Genomic DNA, 16,940 nt, shown 5'->3' with positions numbered 1-16,940 from the left:
GAGTAGTCCTTCATCAAGGCAGATTTGCACTTTGGAAAAGATGAACATTTTTTTTCTGACGTGATTTGGTCTAAACTAGGTTCCAAAATGACACACCATCCCGTTCAACACGTAATACCCGCAAATACTGATATTGGTTAATGGGTTTGATAAGATTTATGGTTGTTTGTGTCTTTTTAAAGCGTTATATAACGTTTAGTAGAACACAGCTGCTTATTTTTGTTTGTAAATTATACCGGATAAGGGAGAAATGTTTGAAATGTTTGATTTTACAAGGTATCTTGAATGCAGCGTTAGAGAAGCAATGGATTCCTGGCTTGTGATTGGACGTCCCGCTGTCACTGCTCAGCGCATGTGACCCTCAACCAGCCAATTGGCTTGCTTGTTCTTGGCACGTGTGACACCCGGCTCGCCGGTGGAAAGCAGCTGTATTGAGGCTGGGGGGGTTGGAGAGGAAGAGGAAGAAGCCACCAGCGGCCGAGCTCACTCGACCGGTTGCGATGGACCTCCGTGACGACGTTGACGATGGGGACACAGAAAGACATGGCGCTCTGTTCTACTTGCCCATTCCGGATGCGTCCCCGGTTCAAAATGAACAAGAAAAGCTGTCGGGGGTGGTGAAAAACGTCCACAGAAAACTCCGTAGGAAATACCGAGAAGGTGAGGCCCTCCTCGTCTGCTTTTGGCGAACCAAACGAACGTTAGCTTCCCAAAACGACGCATTATTTTATTAATTCCTATAACTTCAATGTTTTTTTTTGCGTGTAATGCGTTGGCTGTTCGACTACGGTGGGCTCCCGTGCACCGATGGAGGCCGCCGAAAAAGCACTAACGAAAAAAAAATAAACGCACAACAGGGTAACGTTTGTGTTGAAGCGTAACTTGACGCCGAAAGAAAGACCGTCAAGACCGCAACAGGTTACATCGAGTCCAGTCAGTGGGCCTCCTCGTTCATGCATGAATCAGTTAAAAAAAATGCGTCCGCCAAGGAAAAGTGTTGACAGGGGCATTCACGTAACTCAACGAAATGTTAATCGCTTGACTAAACATTAGCTCAGAAGTTAAACTGGGCAGATACCCGTCGAAGAAATGAGAAATACAGTCATACCTCAGCCTACGAACTTAATTGGTTCCCAGAAAGTGTGTGGAAGGTGAAAAGTTTGCATGCCGAACATGTATTTACCATAAGAAACCATTAAAATGAGAATAATCCGTTCGCAGTTCCCCATAAAAAAAAACATTTCTATGAAATAAACCTTAAAACTACACCAAATATACCATATTTTATGTATAATAAATGTGCTATTGTATTGTAATGAAAGAAATAAAATGTACTATACAATAAAGTCGTTTTATTTACCTTTGTGGTGGTAGTTGTCAATGGATGATGACAAACTTCCAGGCTTCTCCTTGATGATATCCGAGTGAAGTTGCCGTGCTTTCTCGGCGATAATACCTTCACTCACAATGTCCCCTGCTAGCTGCTTTTCGTCAATCCAAAATCAACCGAAGTTAATCAACCTCTTCTATTGCCTGAGGCAGTTGCTTAGACAACACAGAAACACCCTTAGCCACACGTAGCAATGGTCAACTTAGCATAATGGGACTGGGACGCTAAGTTACACAAACGCACACCACGTTGGTTTTTTTTTCTCGATGATCTTCTTCTGCTCGACCGTAATTTTCTTTTGTGTCCTCATCGGTTTAACACTAGCCTGTGGTTGGGTCTTTTTTGGTCTCGATAACAAACCACATCTGCACTGAGTGCACTCAAAGAAAGTGGGTGTGGAAAACTAGTCCCGTGTGGCGCTGTGTGGTTTGGTTCGTCCGCCGAAAACTAGTTTGTATGCCAAGATTATATGCTCGTGAATTTAATGTTCGTAGAGCGAAACGTTCGTGAGCTAAAACGCTCGTAAGATGAGGTATCACTGTATCTGGTATATGATGAATCCATAAGAGCCATCTTGGAATTTTCTCAAGTTCTGTCAGTTCCGTCACTTCCTCAAAATTTCCCGTTCATTCCTATAGCCAGCTTCCGACTTTGAAAACGATCCCGAATTTAGCATCGTGAATCCCTCGCCACCGATCTTGTTTTCTGATGCTAACCCGTCGCTGATCCCACAGTGGGCGACTTTGACAAGATCTGGCGCGAGCATTGCGAAGATGAGCAAACGTTGAGCGAATACGCCGTCGCCATGAAGAACCTCGCCGACAATCATTGGGCCGTCAACTGCGAAAAGGAGGGTCGCATCGATTGGTGCCACAGGTAAGATTTCCTCTTGAGACCGATTTGGGAGCACCGCAGGTCACTTCACTTGGCCCACAGAACTTTTGTTCACGTGGAATAATCCATGGATGTCACCCGGCCATTTGTGCAGCGTTTGCCAGGAGTATTTCTGCGACGGCGGCATGAAAAGAATGTTGGAGAAGGATGAGAAAAGTGCCTCTTTCTCCGCCGGTCCGGCTGAAGCGTCGGCGAGTAGTGGGCGGCCATCTTCTTCCATTCAAATGTAAGAGAAGTTTGAACTTTGTCACAGGGGTGCGTTTTTTTCATTACTATTGGTGTTTTCTGTGGCATGGGTTCTTGGGTAGTCACTGAAAAACTCAAGTACGGTGATACCTTCGGTAACGAACTTAATTGGTTTCCAGACAGAGTGTGTAAGGCGAAAAGTGTGTATCCCAAAAAATAATTTCCCATAGGAAACCATTAAAATGACCATAATCCGTTCCCAGGTCGGTATGAATTGATTCGAGGATTGAAAATAAGACAGAGCACCATTCCCAAATTTGTTTGCGTTTTGATTTTTTTAATGCTTGGATGCCGATCAAGCGCTGGTCATGGCCTCTGGCAATGTTTTTACTTTTCCAGAAAGGGGCAGCATTTCCCTTTTTTTCCATGTTGTTGTTGTTATTATTATTGTTGTTGTTGTTATTATTATTATTCTGATTCTGTGTTGCAGTCCAGGTAATCGCATGGGGAAAATCCGCCTCCTGGATGTGGGAAGCTGCTTTAACCCTTTCAAGAAGTTTGACGAGTTCCTCACCGTCGGCATCGACATTGTGCCTGCGGTCGAGGTGAGAAGATGGCGGTGTATTTGTATTTTTATTTTTATTGTATTTATTTGTTTGTCAACTGAAGCGTTGTTCCACTTGTTTTCCCCTCCGACGAAGCGACGCGTCCGAAAATGAAAATCTATGTGCCTCTCCCTCTCCCAGAGCGTGTACAAGTGCGATTTCCTCAACCTTCAACTCCAGCGGCCCCTCCAGCTGACGGGCGAGGCGGTGGAGGCTTTCCTGCGCCACCTGCACAACCCCATCGACGCCCTGCCGGGTCACCTCTTCCACGCGGTGGTCTTCTCCCTTCTCCTCTCCTACTTCCCGTCGCCTTACCAGCGTTGGATCTGCTGCAAGAAAGCCCACGAGCTGCTGGAGCTTCACGGCCTGCTGCTCATCGTCACGCCCGACTCCTCGCACCAGAGCCGCCGCGCCCTGATGATGCGCAGCTGGCGCGTGGCGGTGGAGTCGCTGGGCTTCAAGCGCTACAAGTACGTCAAGTACTCCCACATGCACCTCATGGCCTTCCGCAAGGTGTCGTTGGCCACCACCAGCGACCTGGTGTCGCGCAACTACCCCGAGATGCTCTACATCCCTCAGGACTTCCACCCGGCCGACGAGGACCAAGGCGGCGAGGCGCAGGCCCGATCCGACTTTGAGGACGACCAGCTGGCTTGGGCCTTCGCCGAGCTGCCCGACGCCGAGCTGCCCGACTCGGATTCGGGGGAGAGCCAAAACGGCTCGCTGCCCGGCTTCCAGGAGCTGGAGGACCCCATCTTGCTCCAGACCTAAACCGGAACTGACCCCCTTGACCCCCTTCTCTGCGCCGCCAAACGTAAACCTGCTGCATACCCCATCACCCCCCCCCCTCCTCCAGACGACTTGCACAGTGCGAAAGAGAGACGTTTACACCCGAGCTAATTGCTATCTATTAGCGATATAGCTATCTAACTGGCTAGCTATCTAGCTAGTTATCTATTAGCTATGTTCTTGAGAGTTTTGAAAGGCGCTTATAAATACAATGTATTATTTTTATTATTATCATTATCATTATTATTAATATTAGCTATCTATTAGCTAGCTAGCTTTCTATCTATTTCGGTTACTTCCGGGTTGAGTGAACGCTGGCACGTATGGCTGCCGCTGCTCACCCACCGAAAAACATATCCTGTGACTGTAAAGTGATCTTGAGAGTTTTGAAAGGCGCTTCTAAATACAATGTATTATTATTATTAGCTATCTATTAGCTAGCTAGCTTTCTATCTATGTGAGTTACTTCCGGGTTGAGTGAACGCTGGCACGTATGGCTGCCGCTGCTCACCCACCGAAAAACATATCCTGTGACTGTGAAGTGACCTTGAGAGTTTTGAATGGCGCTTATAAATCAAATGTATTATTATTATTATTATTATTATTATTATGACTATTTTTCTCTCGCTCGACGTATATTTTGATAAAAAGACTTTTTCTAAGAGTTGGAAAGTGAGCCCCACCCCCCCAATATATCAACACTTCCTGCTTGTTAACATCCGCCATATCATCATGGCCCGCTGGTGTCAGCATGCTAACGAATAGCGTGTGTGTGTGTGTGTGCTAACGAGACCCCCCCCCCAAAAAAAAAAACCAACAAAAAAACAACAAATAACTTGAGCGGCGTGAGGGTTGATGATTGCATCGGAAAGACTGAACAAGTGGGCTCGCTTCCCAAAAAAAATGTTTTTAGACGTTTGATGTTGTAAAATGTTGCATTATTTAAAACAATTTATGCATCTTAACAACAACAATGTGGTATTTGTAGCATTTTCGATCATCTAACTGGAGTATTCTACGATTTGTGACGTAGTGTATCACAAGGTACTAATGCTTAACTCATTCACTGCCATCAACGGTATTTGTTGATTTAATTATCAGCTGGCGAGCTAGCTATCTATTTGCTGTCTATTAGCTAACTAGCTAGCTAGCTGTCTATCTTGCGAGCTATCTATTACTTATCTAGCTGGCTAGCTAACTATTAATTAGCTAGCTCGTTAACTATTTATTAGATGCCTATTAGCTAGCTAGCTAGCCTTCTATCTATTTGAGTTATTCCGGGTTGAGTGAACGCTCGCGCGTGTGGCTGCCGCTGCTCACCCACAAAAAAAAACTTCATCATGGGACTGTAAAGTGACCTTGAGAGTGTTGAAAGGCGCTTAAAAATACAATGTATTATTATTTTTATTATCAACAAATTTATTTGGGAATTCAAATATGACCTCGAGCACCATAACCCGAATTCGTTTTGGTTTTTCTGGTGCCGATAAAGCGCTGGACATGGCCTCTGGCAATGTTTTTTTTTTTTTAAATATTGCATTGTATTTCGGACAGCCGCCCTCATTTCAAGCCCATGTAATTCCAGACCCATATCAATTAGGAATTAACCTTTTTTTTTTCCCTCGACGTAATTTTTTGCCACGGTCCACATTGTAGTTTCCTCTCTGGGGCCATTATGAATTTGGAGAAGCCATCAGAAGGTTTCATCCACTCCTCATATTACATATAGAGCACACAACAAATTGAGAATAGTTTTCAAATTTGAAGTCATAAATAATGACTGTTACTGTGGTTTACGTGGAACAATTTGAAATTTGGGTTGGGACTTGAGCAAGCATCATGGAACTTGACATGCTTTATTTGCTTTCGCGGGCCGAACACAATGGTGTAGAGGGCCAGATTTGGCCCCCGGGCCTTGACTTTGACACCTGTGGTCTCAGGTTTCTTACGCTGCATTGAATGTTTGGCAGTGAATGAGTTAAAAGATCGTAATGGTTTTTTTTTTTACTTGTCTAATAGTTGTTTTTAAGCGATGAAACGATACAATTGGTAGAAAGAGTAACTTTCCATTTGGCGCATACCGGTCTGTAAATCGCGACCTGAGAGTGTTTCATCCACCCAGCAACATGATTTCAAAACAAAAACAAATGAGTGATCAAAAGGTTGCCCACCCCATCGCGTAAAAAAAAAAAAAAAACATTGGATGTACTGTACTGAAGACTGAAAATTCACCATCACTGAAGATGTTTGCACTAGTTGAACCTCTGAAACATACGGAAGAACATTAGGGCCAGGTTGAAATATGTTGGGGTTTTTTTAGATCTGAGAAAAAAGTCATAAATTTGCTAAACTCAAACTCGTAAATTTGTGAGATTTTAAGTCACAGATTTGCTTGATTCAAACTCGCAAATTTGATAGATTTGAAGTCACAAATTTGCTAGATTTATAGTCACAAATTTGCGAGATTCAAACTCGCAAAGTTGCTCGATTTGAAGTCACAAATTTGCAAGATTCAAACTCTCAAATTTGCTAGATTTAAAGTCACAAATTTGCTTGATTCAAACTCGCAAATTTGCTCGATTTAAATTAACCAATTTGTTAGATTCAAACTCGCAAATTTGCCAGATTTAAAGTCACAAATTTGCTCGATTCAAACTTGCAAATTTGCTAGATTTAAAGTCACAAATTTGCTTGATTTAAATTCACATATTTGTTAGATTCAAACCCGCAAATTTGCTCGATTCAAACTCGCAAATTTGCTCGATTCAAACTTGCAAATTTGCTAGATTCAAACTCGCACAAATTTGCGAGTTTAAATCTAGCAAATTTGTGATTTTAAGTCTAGCAAATTTGTGAGTTTGAATCGAGCATATTTGTGACTTTAAATCTAGCAAATTTGTCACTTTTAATCGAGCAATTTTGTGATTTTAAATCTAGCAAATTTGCGAGGTTGAAACTCACACATTTGCGACTTTTTTTCTCAGGATAATACCACATTTAAAAAAATATATATTTCAACTTGGCCCGAATGCTCTTCCGTAGAAACAAGCCTAAAGGTGATTTTTATTTTCTTAATCAAAGCAATAGATGCTGCTTTGTTGGGTTTGTACGTGTGAAGGACGGCATACTGGCACTTTATCTCACTGACCCCCCAAAGGGCGTTGCAAATTGACCTATTTTCTTATGATGATGACCAGCAAGATGAGAAAGCGGCACGTCCGGAGGTGCCTTTTAGAGACCCCCTCCATCCCTTTCCCTTCCCAAACACATGTCACGGTTCAACAAAAAAAGGTGATTCATGTCGTATTATTCATATTCATATCGCTTTTGTTTCAATAGAGCGTCACTTGCCGTCAGTGGGATTGTGATGGAGAGGCGCATTAGTCTTCCAGTGTTTCCCTCAAGACACAATTGCATGGTTGTATACCATCAACAAACATTTTAAACAGTTCAGAACAATGTGTGCTCCTTGTATGGTTGTGTCTTTTATAAATGAATGTCAGAGGAAGGTGTCCCGTGTTTTATTGTGGTGTACTCGATCGTGAAATATGCTAACTAGCTAAAACGGCGATTAAAAAAAATCAGGTGATATCAGTTTAATAATGTGCTTAAGTTCAAAAGTACCACTGCACCATTGCTAAAAAAAACCCCACTATACACATTTTAAATAAATTATATTGATGAAGATCCCCCAATTCTTCCAGATATTTTATCAACATTCAACAGTTTCGTGTCGAATCTGAGGTGAAAGTTACATTGTGATATGTCGTTCGCGAACGAACCGGCTCTTTGCGACGGCTTTTGAAGTAAAACGACTGAAGCCGGCTCTTTAGACGGTGCCGCTTATAGAAGCCCCCCATTCGGTTAAAGCCGCAGTGATTGGTCAAAATCCGTGGTAGAAGACACACAAACACAGGAATATAAATACAGCCACATAAAATGTAAAAATGATATATTGTATATCGATGAAAACGTTTCTTCAGCCGTCATCTGTACTACTTTGTAAAACAGATGACTGCTGAAGAAACCTTTTCATTGATGGAGCACAACTGAGAGCTTACACAGATATATTGTATATTTTTAGCATTTATAATTCGTTTCGCACATCATTTTACATTGCTTTTGTAGTAAATTAATTTAAGCAACAACAAAAAAAAATACTAAAAACTGAAGAGCCATTTGGGAGCCGAAAGAGCCAAATTATTTAGTCAACGGAGCCAAAGGAAACAGCTCTCTAAAAAGAGCCGTGATTCCCTTTACGAGAAAATGTCGAATACTGTATCTATTTTTAAATGGTGGCGTTTTCTTAAGAATGAGTGCATTTTCGCCCAACTCTGTTGATGAAGTTTAAACTAGCTTCTTGGTTAATTCAGTCTTCACGCCAATTTATGCCTAAATGTCGACGAGGAACTGACTTGTTTGTAATACAGCCATTCATTACCTCAAGCAAGCTATTCGTTCGATTTACCTTGCCATTCAACATCAAAATAAAACGCCGCTTTAATGTGTTTTTTTAAACCACACATGTCATATAGTAAACGAAGACATTATTTTGGGTTATTTTCCATACTTTGAGCTTTATTACAGTCTTCATTTTTGACATGTCATAGTCGGGTGATTTTCCGCTTCTCCCGAGACCTTTTTGGTGCCTCTCGGCCGCCATAGCCGACGCTCAGTCGTCAATCATGGCGATTTGAAAAACTTTCGACGCTTCAAAAGTTCCCGAACTGAAATGTTCTTCGCGAAACGGCAGCACGTCTCGCTCTCTTTAAAAGTCTTGAAATCCAATACCTGGGCGGATATCCACAGCGGGACGAAGAATGTCAATTTGTTAACTTGGACGCCGTCGTTGTTACGCGCCGAGTTGAAGATGCTAACTTGAACCGGGCTAGCCACTTTGGCCAAGTTAGCCACGAAGCTAACCCTCGGTTGTACCGCGACGTCGACGTCCCCAATGTAGAAGTGACGCCGTCTCCAAACGTCTGTTTTCGGCGGTCCGTCGCGGCTAGGAATGGCTCATTTTCTACGGTACTGCGTAAGCCGCTGCTTACGGGCGGCAATGACCCAACTGGAAGGCGCTCACGGGGAAGGGAGCTTGTATTCGTCGGTCCGCTGCCTGGGCTACATGTCCGGCCTCAACCTGTTGGTGGCGCTGTGCCTGGGCCTCTTCGTCCGCTGGGAGGAGATGTCGGAGTCCACCTTGCTGGCGGTCGTCATTTTGGCTTTGCTGGTCCTGGCGCTGGCCGGCGGCTTGTACTGCTACGTGGGCTCGCAGCGGCTCGGCCTCAGCCTCTTGTACCTTTGGTTCGGCTTCCTGCTGGGTCTCCTGTGCTTCGTCAACAGCCCCGAACTGGAGGGCAACATGAAGGAGCGGGTCGCCGACGGTCTGCTGTTGTCCAGCGTGTCCTTGAGGACGCTGTGGGCGCTTCTGGAGAGGATGTTGGGTTACGCCAGACACCGGGCCGCCTTCGTCACCTCGGCCGAACGGCTTCAGCTGACGGGTTTCGCCGCCGCCGGCGCGGCGCTGCTCCTCCCCGAAGCCTTGAGCGTGACGGCGCTGGCCGGCGCCCTCTGCGCCGTCACCTTGGCCCTCAGGATGAAAGCGCTGCTGGCGTTGATCAACCTGGCGATCTTCGTCGCCGTCTCATCCGACTTTTTCCTCCAAAGCCTTCAAGTCCGAAGCAACCCGTACGCCCTGGGTTGTTTCTTCGGCCTGCTGGTGTGCGAGCCGCTGCTGGACGTCTACTTCAGCGGCCTCTCCGTCACCGAGCGCTGGCAACCTTTCCTTTCCCGAGGCGGCTCGTGGCGGCGCCTCACCCTGCTCCCTCTTCTTCTCCTGGAGGTGGCCTTCGCGGTTCTGTCGGCGCGGGCGCTGGCCGGCTCGGACCGCTGGTATCTGAGCGTCCCGGCGTTGGCCGCCGGCGCCGTCTTCTGGGCCGTCTGCCATTTGGTGTTCTTCATCAGCCTGTGGGGCTTTCACAGCAAGCTGGGCGACTGCCAAAGGGTTTGCCTGAACCAGGGTGGCGGCGGCGCCGCCCGCCTGGAGAAGATCATGGCCTCCAAGGGCATGAGACACTTTTGCGTCATCTCCGAGCGCCTGCTGCGGTTCACGCTGGCGTCCACCGTCGCCCTCGCCGCTTTGTCCTGGCAGGTAAGGAGCTTTCTCCAGTGGCGCATGTGATTCCAACCAGTCGTTTGAAGTTGTTCACGGTTTGTTCCATCCAGGCGTCCAGCAGCATTTTCTTGAGCACCTTCTTGCTGGTTCTTCCCCTGGAATCGCTTTTTCACGGTCTGTTCCACGAGCTGGGAAGCAGCCTGGGGGGGACGTGCGTGGGCTACGCCGTGGTCGTCCCTACCAACTACTGCAGGTACTTTTCGTGGTGGAGACAATATTGCAGTGTCCAATTATTTTTATTTTTAAATGAAAATGGCGATTTTCACCCCAAAAAAATATTATGGAATGGTGATTTAAAAAAACAATTTTTTTTAAAATGGCGATTTTCAATGAAAAAAAAATATTAAAAAGCGATTTTCAAAATAAACATTCTAAAATGGCGATTAGAAAAATAATTTTCTAAAATGGTGATTTTAAAATTGTTTTTCTAGAATGCTAATTTTCAATAAAAAATATGTAAAATGGTGATTTTCCCCAAAAAATCTAAAATGGTGATTTTCAATTAAAAAAATATAAAATGGATATTTTCAACAAATAAAATCTACAAAGGCGATTTTCAAAAAAATATATATAAAATGGTGATTAAAAAAAAACATATTTTTTAATATGGCGATTTTCAATGAAAAAAAAATTAAAATGGCGATTTTCAAAATAAATATTCTAAAATGGCGATTAAAAAAATAATTTTCTAAAATGGCGATTTTCTATTTTTACAAAATCTACAATTCTGATAAAAAAAATCTAAAATGGCGATTTTAAAATTGTTTTTCTAGAATGCTAATTTTCAATAAAAAATATGTAAAATGGTGATTTTCCCCAAAAAATCTAAAATGGTGATTTTCAATAAAAAAAAATATAAAATGGATATTTTCAACAAATAAAATCTAAAAAAGCGATTTTCAAAAAATATATATATAATGGTGATTTAAAAAAAAATAAAAAATTAAATGGCGATTTTCAATGAAAAAAAATTAAAATAGCGATTTTCAAAAAAAACATCTAAAATGGCGATTTTAAAATTGTTTTTCTAGAATGCTAATTTTCAATAAAAAAAATATGTAAAATGGTGATTTTCAATTAAAAAAATATAAAATGGATATTTTCAACAAATAAAATCTCAAAAGGCAATTTTCTAAAATAAAATTCTAAAATGGCAATTTTCAATTAAAAAAATCTAAAATTGTGATTTTCAAAAAGTTTTTTTTCTAAAACATTAAGTGGTGATTAATAAAAATTCTAAAAAGCCGATTTTCGATTAAGAATTCTTTTGTCAAATGGCTATTTTACATTTTTAAAAAAGCTAAAAAGGTGATTTTCAAAGATTTTTATAAAATGCCGATTTTCAAAAATAAATATGTCAAATGGTGATTTTCAAAAAAAATCTAAAATGGTGATTTTCAAAAATAAAATTTTAAAATTCAATCAAAAAATATAAAAGTTTTTTTTTCAAAAATAGCGATTTTAAATAAAAAAAAAACATTCTAAATTGGTGATTAAAAATAATCTAAAATGGCTATTTTGCATTTTTTTTAAATTCTAAAAAGGTGATTTTCAAACAGTTTCTTATAAAATGCAGATTTTCAATAAAAAATATGTAAAACGGCTATTTAAAAAAAATTGATGACTTTCAATAAAAAAAAATATAAATGGTGATTTAACATATGTTTTCTAAAAGCAATTTTCAAAAATAAAATTTTCAAATGGAAATTTTAATAAAAAAATCAAAAATTGTTACAGTAAAGTCTCGTTATATCGATATTCAAGGGAGTCCGAAAAAATATCGATATAACCGGGACTATCGATATATCCGACCCTGTTTGCATGTAATTTTCTCCGTGCGTGCATAGAAATAGTATCGATATAACCGGGACTATCGATATATCCGATATCGATATAACCAGACTTTACTGTATTTTCAAAAAGTTTTTTTCTAAAATGCCGATTTTAAATAAAAAAGAAACATTCTAAAATGATGATAAAAAATAATTTTCTAAAATGCCGATTTTCAATTAAAAAATGATTTTGAAAAAAAAATTCTAAAAAGGCAATTTTTTAAAAATAAAATTCTAAAATGGCAATTTGCAATTAAAACTAATATAAAATGGTGATGTTCAATTTGTAAAAAAATATAAAATGGTAATTCAGAAAAATGTTTCTTAGAAAGTCAATTTTCAAAAATAAAATTCTAAAAGGGCAATTTTGAAAAAAAAATGTCTAAAATGGTAATTTTCAAAAATGTTTCTAAAATGGCGATTTTGAATTTAAAAAAAATTCTAAAATGGTGATATTAAAAAAAAATAATTTTCCAAGATGCCCATTTGCAATTTAAAAATATATATACAGGTAACATCCGACTTACGATCAGCTTGACTTATGACCACCCGTACTTACGACCACGACCCCCAGACCCTATTTTTTAAATTTTAATTCAACGCTTGGCACCGCAACATGCTAGCAGGCCGGCAACGTGTATGACAATTTTGGCCAGCCAGCATGTCACACACTCGCACAGCAATCGACCGTGTGATGGCACCAGAGTTTGCGAGTCATTTGCCTGCGAGTCTTTATTCAACATTTTGAATGGATTTTGACTTACGACCATTTCGACTTATGACCATTTCAACTTACAACCGTTCGGTCGAAACGGAACTCTGTCGTAAGTCGCATGTTACCTGTACCTCGAAATCTTTTGACATTTCAAATGTTCCATTTCACCAATTGCCAAAAGAGAAAAATGCCCAAAAGCCTTCCTCAATGTCTGATTGGTGGATTTTGTTGCCTTAAAAATCGGTGACTGATATTAACAGCCGACGTGATACCGTCAAATAATAATAATAATGACGACCATTGGGTGGAAACGGAACTCGGTCGTAAGTCGGATGTTACCTGTCTATAAAATGGCAATTTTCAGAAAGCAAAAGTATAAAATGGCGATTTTCAATTGAAAAAAAAAATCTAAAATGGCGACAATAACCAATTAGCGTATGCCACGCCCCCACACCTCCATTTTCCCCACACCCAATGCCTTCCCCCGTTTTGCAGTCCCGACGGGCATCCGGTCCTGCTGCCCCCCGAGCAGGTGCAACAGCTTCACGCGCGCTCGACGGCCATGTTGAGCGACATCCAGCGCTTCCTGGCCCAGCACGTCATCGACGTGTTCGGCTGCGACTACTCCACCGGCGGCGTCACGCTGCAGGCCCTGCGGGCCAAGCTCAAGGCCTTCATGGAGCTCCGCACGGACGACGGCCCCCGCCACGACACCTACGTGCTTTTCTACAGCGGCCACGCGCATCGCAACGGCGACTGGGCCCTGGCAGGTCGGTCACCTCCCGTCGGCGCGCTGTCTCGAGGTCAAAGGTCACTCCGAGTCAAGCGCGCCCCGTTGTGCTTTTTTTTCCCTCGCCAGGGGGGGACACGCTGGCTCTGGATCAGCTGTTGGACTGGTGGCGCGAGAAAAACGGCGCCTTCCGCTCCCGCCTGATTCTGGTGCTGGACTGCGACCACTCGGCGGCCACGGCCAAGGCGGCGCGACGGGCGGAGGGCGTCCACGTGGCCGTGCAGGGCGCCGCCCCGTCGCGTCCCGCCGACCGCCAGCGCGGCCATTTCCTATCGCACTGGGTGGCGTACAACTGCGACGGCGGGCTGCCGTGGGGGCGCCGCGACGGGGCGCCGCCGGCCGTTTACGGCGTGTCGCGCCGCTGGGGCGACTACGCGCCGCACATGCCCACCGCCGCCGACCTCAGCGACCACTGGAGGGCGTACTTCCCCCGCGTGGCCTACCCGCTGGTCCGCTTGGCGCTGTGGTGCGGCGGGTTGAGCCTGCTGTGGCCTTGCGGCGCCTTCCTGCGCTGCCTCAAGAGGCTCAAACTCAACTGGTTCCCGCCCGCCGTTCTGGACACCGGGCAGGGCTTCAAACTGGTGCGAGCTTAAGGTGCCCCGCCGACATTTTGTCACTTTTCTTCTTCCTCATCGGCGGCCGTTTTGTCACTTTTCTTCTTTCTCATCCGCCGCCATTTTGTCACTTTTCTTCTTCCTCATCAGCGGCCATTTTGTCACTTTTCTTCTTCCTCATCGGCGGCCATTTTGTCACTTTTTCCTCATCGGCGGCCATTTTGTCACTTTTCTTCTTCCTCATCGGCGGCCATTTTGTCACTTTTCTTCTTCCTCATCGGCGGCCTTTTTGTTACTTTTCTTCTTCCTCATCGGCGGCCATTTTGTCACTTTTCTTCTTCCTCATCGGCGGCCTTTTTGTTACTTTTCTTCTTCTTCATCGGCGGCCATTTAGTCACTTTTCTTCTTTCTCATCCGCCGCCATTTTGTCACTTTTCTTCTTCCTCATCCGCCACCATTTTGTCACTTTTCTTCCTCATCGGCGGCCTTTTTGTTACTTTTCTTCTTCCTCATCGGCGGCCATTTTGTCACTTTTCTTCTTCCTCATCCGCCGCCATTTTGTCACTTCTTCCTCATCGGCAGCCATTTTGTCACTTTTCTTCTTCCTCATCGACGGCCTTTTTGGTCCTACCCCTAAAATATCACTGTGCTGCAGTCTAAATGATTTTTTTTTGTGGTCACGTCACAATTTAATTTTGTACATGATTGATTTAAATGAAACAATATTGATTGTCGACCCCATTGGTGATTATTATTGTCATTGATTAGCTTTATTAATATCATGATGTATCGGTATGTTTTGATATCACCGATATCGTTTTTTTTATCTCTGAAAGTATCCAGATCTGTACGCAGTATCAGTACGTATACTGATACTGCGTGCAGATACAGGTAACATCCGACTTACGACCAGTTCGACTTACGACCACCCGTACTTACGACCACAACCTCTAGACCCTATTTTTAAATTATTTATTCTACGCCTGGCAACGCGTAGTACAATTTTGGCCAGCCAGCCAGCATCTCACTCTCGCGCAGCAATCGACCGTGTGATTGCACCTGAGTTTGCGAGCCGTTTAGCCTCCGAGTCTCTATTTAACATTTTGAATGGATTTTGACTTACGACCGTTTGGTCGGAACGGAACTCGGCCGTAAGTCGGATATTACCTGTACCTTCATTTCAGTTCATTCATGGTAACCTGATATAACTCGAGGTACACTGTACAGCTGCTGCCATGTCAACTGTGAGAGGCTCCAAAATTAAGACCTGAATGAGGTCAAGCACTTTTTGTTTAAAAAAAAAAGAGGAATATGAGGAATAGAATTTTGTGAGTGGTAGCGTTGATACTAGTTTGCACTTGTTTTTTTTACGTTTTTTGTTTCGTTTTTTCATTCACGGTGTTGAGTCAAATGTCACCAACCACCATCATGAAACGCTTGAACTTTAATCCACAAATAACCTGCACAAGCAATCTGTACACTTAATGCATTTTATTTATTTAATTATAATACCATAGCACATTTATTATACATAAAATAAGGTATATTTTGTGTAGTTTTAAGAAAATTAGAAAGTAGAAAATTATTTTTTATGGGTACCTGGGAACGGATTATTCTCATTTTAATGGTTTGCGATGGGAAATTAATTTTTGGGAGACACACTTTTCGCCTTACAGTCTGTCTGGGAACCAATTAAGTTCGTAAGCCAATGTATCACTGTACTACTCATAAATACTCATCAATTCCAAATACTCAAGCAGATGTCGGGTTTGCTGGTTTAATACATGAATGACACTGTTGTTTTGATCGCTTTTGTAAAATGCAAATTTTCAGAGTGCCTTTTTGTTTTTGTTGTTTTTACTGCGATGACACCAAAGTGCTTTTATTCGACAGCGCCAAAACCTCAGGCAGCCATTTTCAAGCCATTTCTTTTGTTTTTTGGAAGATTTTTGAGATTCGATGTTCTCACTTGTCTATGCAAACGCCCGATTGGGTGATCTTCGTGCGAAGAATTTCACATCCGCCAAAGTGAAATTGAAACCAGACAGACTTTTCACGCGGAAACGTGTTTATTGTTTTTGCTATTAGTCACCTGTCCCAATATTTTTACAATAACTTTGCAAATAAACATTTTAAAATAGCTTGGAAATATGTGAGTGCTTCAAGGCTTTTTCCTCTCTTTTATACAGGGTCGTTTTTTTTTTCGGGCTAAAAACGGCTTACTATACATGATCATTTTTTACGACCCAAAAACGCCTTACTATGCATGGTGGTTTTTTCGGGCTAAAAAGGCCTGACAAAACGACCATGTATATATAGTAAGGCGTTTTTCGTCCAAAAAATGACCATGTATAGTAAGGCGTTTTTAGCCCGAAAAAAAACACCATGTATAGTAAGGCGTTTTTAGCCGAAAAAAAACGACCATGTATAGTAAGGCGTTTTTCGCCGAAAAAAAACGACCATGTTTAGTAAGGCGTTTTTCGCCGCAAAAAACGACCATGTATAGTAAGGCGTTTTTAGCCAAAAAAAACGACCATGTATAGTAAGGCGTTTTTGAGCCGAAAAAAAAACGACCATGTATAGTAAGGCGTTTTTAGCAAAAAAAAAAAACGACCATGTATAGGAAGGCGTTTTTCGCTGAAAAAAACGACCATGTTTAGTAAGGCGTTTTTGAGCCGAAAAAAACGACCATGTATAGTAAGGCGTTTTTGAGCCGAAAAAAACGACCATGTTTAGTAAGGCGTTTTTCGTAGAAAAAAACGACCATGTTTAGTAAGGCGTTTTTGAGCCGAAAAAAACGACCATGTATAGTAAGGCGTTTTTGAGCCGAAAAAAACGACCATGTTTAGTAAGGCGTTTTTCGTCGTGTTTAGTAAGGTGAAAAATGCCTTACTATACATGGTGGTTTTTTTCGGGCTTAAAACGCCTTACTATACATGGTCGTTTTTTCAGCTCAAAAACGCCTTACTATACATGGTCGTTTTTCGCCGAAAATAACGACCATGTTTAG

At 42.4% G+C, this 16,940-nt stretch overlaps 2 protein-coding genes across 3 annotated transcripts; both read left to right on the top strand.

Moving 5' to 3' along the window:
* The first annotated feature begins 242 nt into the window (after positions 1–242).
* Positions 243–7,483, top strand: samtor (S-adenosylmethionine sensor upstream of mTORC1). Of its 2 annotated transcripts, XM_088996306.1 has the most exons (6): positions 243–660; positions 2,125–2,266; positions 2,379–2,510; positions 2,961–3,075; positions 3,217–3,545; positions 3,655–7,483. In XM_088996306.1, the coding sequence occupies exons 1-6, from the start codon at positions 501–503 to the stop codon at positions 3,995–3,997; spliced, it is 1,221 nt and encodes a 406-aa protein (XP_088852432.1). In that variant the 5' UTR covers positions 243–500; the 3' UTR covers positions 3,998–7,483. The 2 variants fall into 2 exon arrangements, with proteins under 2 accessions (XP_088852432.1, XP_088852433.1); XM_088996307.1 differs by having other exon boundaries at positions 248–660; positions 3,217–3,944.
* A 1,259-nt stretch (positions 7,484–8,742) lies between these two features.
* LOC148897405 (transmembrane protein 168-like) lies at positions 8,743–14,103 on the top strand. Its single transcript, XM_088996842.1, has 4 exons — positions 8,743–10,015; positions 10,090–10,232; positions 13,082–13,356; positions 13,446–14,103. The coding sequence occupies exons 1-4, from the start codon at positions 8,876–8,878 to the stop codon at positions 13,967–13,969; spliced, it is 2,082 nt and encodes a 693-aa protein (XP_088852968.1). The 5' UTR covers positions 8,743–8,875; the 3' UTR covers positions 13,970–14,103.
* The last annotated feature ends 2,837 nt before the right edge of the window (positions 14,104–16,940 follow it).

The sequence above is a fragment of the Hippocampus bargibanti genome, linkage group LG05 (genome assembly GCF_051943395.1).
Source record: "Hippocampus bargibanti isolate YZ-2025 linkage group LG05, ASM5194339v1, whole genome shotgun sequence".
Classification (NCBI taxonomy): domain Eukaryota; kingdom Metazoa; phylum Chordata; class Actinopteri; order Syngnathiformes; family Syngnathidae; genus Hippocampus; species Hippocampus bargibanti.
The sequence above is the reverse complement of the archived record's forward strand: the minus strand, read 5'-3'. Positions and strand labels throughout refer to the sequence as shown.

What these genes read in the sequence shown, in the direction of transcription:
- samtor (XM_088996306.1), top strand. Translation starts at nt 501, where the DNA reads ATGGACCTCCGTGACGACGTTGACGATGGGGACACAGAAAGACATGGC. An exon ending in CCGTAGGAAATACCGAGAAG is followed by an intron (nt 661 to 2,124) that starts GTGAGGCCCTCC and finishes CTGATCCCACAG; the next exon opens with TGGGCGACTTTGACAAGATC. An exon ending in ACATTGTGCCTGCGGTCGAG is followed by an intron (nt 3,076 to 3,216) that starts GTGAGAAGATGG and finishes TCCCTCTCCCAG; the next exon opens with AGCGTGTACAAGTGCGATTT.
- LOC148897405 (XM_088996842.1), top strand. Translation starts at nt 8,876, where the DNA reads ATGGCTCATTTTCTACGGTACTGCGTAAGCCGCTGCTTACGGGCGGCA. An exon ending in TCGCCGCTTTGTCCTGGCAG is followed by an intron (nt 10,016 to 10,089) that starts GTAAGGAGCTTT and finishes TGTTCCATCCAG; the next exon opens with GCGTCCAGCAGCATTTTCTT. An exon ending in GTCCCTACCAACTACTGCAG is followed by an intron (nt 10,233 to 13,081) that starts GTACTTTTCGTG and finishes CCCGTTTTGCAG; the next exon opens with TCCCGACGGGCATCCGGTCC.